Source organism: Tigriopus californicus, chromosome 10, assembly GCF_007210705.1.
Source record: "Tigriopus californicus strain San Diego chromosome 10, Tcal_SD_v2.1, whole genome shotgun sequence".
Taxonomy (NCBI): domain Eukaryota; kingdom Metazoa; phylum Arthropoda; class Copepoda; order Harpacticoida; family Harpacticidae; genus Tigriopus; species Tigriopus californicus.
The window spans coordinates 10273061-10277999 of NC_081449.1; the positions used below are offsets into that span (position 1 = coordinate 10273061).

General features: G+C 43.8%; 1 protein-coding gene across 1 annotated transcript in view; it reads left to right on the forward strand.

The window, feature by feature from the left end:
- LOC131889549 (voltage-dependent calcium channel type A subunit alpha-1-like) overlaps positions 1 to 4939 on the forward strand; it is a gene marked incomplete in the record, with an annotated part of 47109 nt that overhangs the window by 11375 nt on the left and 30795 nt on the right. Inside the window, 5 exon segments of the mRNA XM_059238677.1 lie at positions 2306 to 2534; positions 2690 to 2894; positions 3721 to 4043; positions 4144 to 4248; positions 4317 to 4506. Of these exon segments, the coding sequence (XP_059094660.1) occupies positions 2306 to 2534; positions 2690 to 2894; positions 3721 to 4043; positions 4144 to 4248; positions 4317 to 4506 (1052 nt within the window).

Below are 4939 nucleotides of genomic sequence, written 5' to 3' on the forward strand. Positions count from 1 at the left end.
AAGAACCCAGGAGGATTTACTGGCTGTCATTCCCCGTGGAACAATTTTTCTGCATACTTGGATCATCTTTTAGGCCGTCCATTTAGAACTCCATTTTAACACAAAACTACTTTTCAAGAACTTTTCCATGTTAACTGACCACGTATATACTGTATATTGCGTAAGTGCCTATCGGAAGTACGCAAGTAAAATCCATCAGATGCTATCTTGAGCGAGGTTTGAAGTTTTCCCCAATCAATTCGAACCATGACTCGTACATGGAAAGCTAGAAACGACATGTTTGAAACGGGGTAAACGTATTTTGGTTTGAAATGAATTATGCGATACACTGCATAAGTATTAGATAATGGGGAGATATTCATTTTATAGTCATGACACAGAAGGAAAACAACACTGGGTCTATTGGTCTTTTTAGTCCAGCTAAGAGGTAAACGAGAGTGAAAAGTGATCGCTCAAGCTTCTTCAGGGAGTGAGCATTATTAGTTTTCCTTTAAGTGGAGAATTAGAACTAGAGAACAAAAAGTATGCACATACATATGTTAGAAGAACTCCAAAGGAAGGCCAATCTCGTGTTCTAGTTAACGGCTGGGATCCGACAGGACGTGGAGTGAATGTGAATTGAGCCAACTTGCTCTCAAGTATTTCTGAATATCTTCTTAAATGTACCTAGATGCGATTGAACAACAGATAATCGAGTCCATTTAGCTCACCAAAGGACTTTTACATGCAAATACATTTCCCTAGCACCTTACCGATCGGATACAATTCACAACCCTTTTCATTTTTGTAAGAAAGTCTTTAATGTTGTCATTTTCTGGCGATAATTTTTCTTCTTTGTGTGTGTTATCGGATAAATTTGCTTGTATCCCGTGGAATCACACTTTAGAATCAATATAGTTATGTAAGACGTGATTTTGATCATTTCAAGAGAGTATCAACGCAAAATATATGGCAACTACTCTCAAATGCCTTGTGAATCGAAAGATTGGCAAGCTACTTTGTTGTTGGTATTAGATCAACAAATGTTAAGACATACCTAAGCTGAATCACTTCCCCATCCCTTGATCGTGTTAGCTGTTTGGTTCTTGATTTCACGTTTGTGACCTGTCCTACTCCACCCTCCAGCTGCAAATTTCAATGTTGTCGGCTTTTGGGGTGTTCGGATCGGTTGTGCATTGCGGCAAGAAAAAGACACTTGTTCTAAGATTCGACTCCATTCTCATAATGGCCTTTGTTTGTTAAGCACTTGGCTAGGGAGCTCGCCCACCCAGATATTGGCAGAGAACCCAGGACCAACTACGTAGGCACGCCCTGTAAAGGAAGCGTTATATCAAGTCGTTCCTTTACTATTTACATAAGGCTTTGGATAATCGTTACTGGGGTGGCCTGCCAACTCTTGATTAGAGGAAACTGGAGGATATTCTAGTAAATATCGTGGGGTTTAACTAGGTTTAACTCGATCCACTGGCACTACTACTACTGGGCAACAATAGGCTGTCCTCTACTTGTTCCTATTCGCCACCCTGGTAACAAAGTAAAATCAATCAGATGGTCAAAGATATTTACTCAGTCTAATCGTCGCATGAATCAGCCAGTCCATCAAGCCAGATAAAGATGTCTACAAAACCAAGAAGCGTAAAGCTATCATCTTGATACATGATGAGAGACAAAAGTCCCACTTTTATCGCTACAATAAAGATCCGGAAGGGTTCGGTTATGGCCATGGGCTGGTACCTCCATCAACCATGTGAATGAGTAATACACACCAAAAAGAGGAAGGAGAACATGAGGGAGTTTGATAAGGGGCTAATTACCCTCTCTTGGGAGCCATTTGCTCGACTTTCCCCCAAGGATGGATTGCGAGGGCATGCACAGTCAAACAAAAAAGCCTATTTACTTAACTGATTCACATGATCAGGGTCGTCTTCCTTTATGGATGGGTGAGCAATCTTAGATTGCTTGCTGGAAACGTAGACATCGGGGCCAAGGGGTTAATTAGATTCCAATACCTTCTTAATCCATTCTGATCCATTCAAGGCTGGGGATTCCATTGGGGTTACTGCCAGGCCTCGCTCTTCTCGCTTACTTAACATGATGGTGTGTTTCTAATACACTCGCATAGCAAAATATCTTGTGTTTAGGGAAAATGCAGAGGAAAACTCAGAGGTCAGCCAAACCCTGAAAAGGGAAACAAGGCTGTAAACAAGGGGAGGGAGGGAACACAGATAAACTAGTGAACAAAGTTCTTATCCTAACTATGCATCTGTCAGGTCAAAAGTTCGAGTGACCTCTTACTCATTTCCAGTTTATGCCGAATTTCTATTCCTTGGTGCCTTTGTCTTCGAGATGTTAATTCGTTTATATGCCCTGGGACCTGCCGCTTATTTCTCATCTGCCTTCAATCGATTCGACTGCGCTGTCATCACAGGATCGCTCCTCGAGGTCATGTGGGTCAACTTCAAGCCTCGAGCGGGATCCTTTGGGCTGTCGGGTCTTCGTGCTTTGCGCCTACTCAGAGTCTTCAAGGTGACCAAGTAAGTCTCCTCTTTCATGGCCATGGATGGAGGGTTGGGTCCCTTGTGCCACAGAGGGTTCTTGGGTATTAAGCAGGCAGACACAAACCGGATATGGCACATAGTTCTGAATCCTTGGTCTATGTATAGAGTCCATAATTGTTCTTCTCTTTCAGGTACTGGTCTCCCTTGCGCAATCTTGTGATAGCTCTCATGAATGCCTTATCTTCTATCATGTCTCTGCTCTTTCTGCTCTTTCTGTTCATCTTCATCTTTGCTCTGCTCGGAATGCAGCTTTTCGGCGGCTCTTTCAATTTTGATGACGGGACACCCACGTCCAACTTCAATACAGCCATCAACGCCCTCTTGACGGTCTTTCAGGCAAGTCCCCTCCTTCCTTTCTTCACACATTTACATACGTAGTCAAACGAGTCAAACGGAGAGACGGGTGGTATTTCATCACACCTCCTGCGGGCCTCTGTACAGGGCCAGACAGTTGGTCAGACCCGATGGCCATCAGGCATACACAGTACATGCATGCATAGTCAGACCTCAGCTCAAACACTTTCATGAATGTACCCGATAGGTTCATACTGTAGTTCAGTCATGGAAGTGTCCGTTCCCCAGTGACAGTAATTTCAGCGACATTGTTGATCTCATAGAAACATTATCAGAGATGGTCGCATTGACAAACGGCTTTAAGGAGCCCTTTCAAGTCACATGTTTGTAAATCTCAAATCTGTTTGATAGAACCGGTAATACTTATGCAAACAATGGGTTTTTGAGCTATGGGTTGCATTGCATTACAATGGGTCGGTCTGGCGGCATCCTGGTGCGAAGACTAACAAATACTTGAGAACAACCAAAGCCAAAACATCAATACGTTTTGGTGAAATTGAAATTGAAAAGAAAATAGTCTGGGCATAATTTCGAGTAGCAATCTAATCGTACATTTTCACATTGATTAATATTGATCCAGAGATCTAAAAGAACTGTAAACTCTGCAAGGCTAAAAGGCTAAGGCTGAAATCCCTATGAATTGGCTAGGGAAATAGGTTAGGGACCTTTTAAAGCAAACCTGATATTTGACCCAGCAAATGAACCCTATCTGCCCTTCAACCCTTATCATAAAGCCAAAAGGAGAAGGGAAAACATTATGGCCCATTTTCCTGATGAGTTCATTTATATGTTCATGTCCTGTATGTAGGTGCTAACTGAAGAGGACTGGAACAATGTCATGTACACTGCCATAATTTCTCAAGGTGGACGGAAGAACGGGGGCTTGGTGTACAGTTTATACTTTGTGATGCTCACTCTCTGCGGAAATTACTGTCTGCTCAATGTGTTTTTGGCCATTGCTTGCGATTCTTTGGACCAAGCGGCAGAACTAACGGCCAATGAAGAGGCGGAAAAGGAGAGGGCCGCCGCAGAGGCCGAGGCCGCCCAACAGGCAGAACATGCGGCCTTGGATAAAGCTGCCGGAGGGGCGAATGGGGATGCGGCTCTCAGGAATGAGGACGATGATAATAGGTAAGTGGGCTACACTCACTTCACCAGCAAAGGAGTATTTGCCTGTGTGAGCAGAACTCGACGATGATTTATTGTTATTCATTGTGTCCGTCCGTTCCAGGGGTGATGCCGAAGGCGGTGGAGGCGGTGCTTTTGGAGAGGAAGAGGACGAACTGCGACCAATTTTACCATATTCCTCTCTTTTCATATTTTCCTCCACAAATCCGTAAGGCCATTGTCTCACTTGATTTCCGACAAGATTGATTTGCACTTTCTGGTGGTCTCAAATTCTAGGGTTCGCGTGGGCATTCATTGGCTTGTGACCAAACCGTTGTTTGACGTGTTCATTATGTTTGTGATATTATTGAGCAGTGCCGCCCTGGCTGCCGAAGACCCCGTTCAAGAAAATGCACCCTGGAATAAGGTGTTGTCGAAATTCGATTATGGGTTCACCGCCATCTTCTTCATCGAGTGCTTGCTAAAGGTAGGCACATGCAAAGGATTCGTCACATTAGACAGATCTATCCCAGGTCTCAATTTCAAGTTGGGCAGGGATTGGTGAGAAACCACGTCTGAATTCTATCGAGGTCTGTAAACAGGGACGAAAAATAGGAATAAGTATCAAAACGAGTACCAGATTATTGTGAAGATAGTGGCTTCTACGTCCCTCTCGTCCTCGGCTTCGCCGTCCTCGTCGTCCTCCTTCTCTGTGCATTTTTTCCCCATAAAAATCTCGAGCACTTGGCAATCGAGACAAAGAACCAGGTTCTAAGACGAAGGAAAGGGGAAATATTTTGGTAGTCTTTTTACTTTTGCAACCAACCGAGTAACCAAGCAAGGAGGAAGCAAGCCAACAAGTCAAAAAGCCACGAGCTTAATAAAACCAAGGCCAGAAATGCGGACCCCCAAAACTGTGT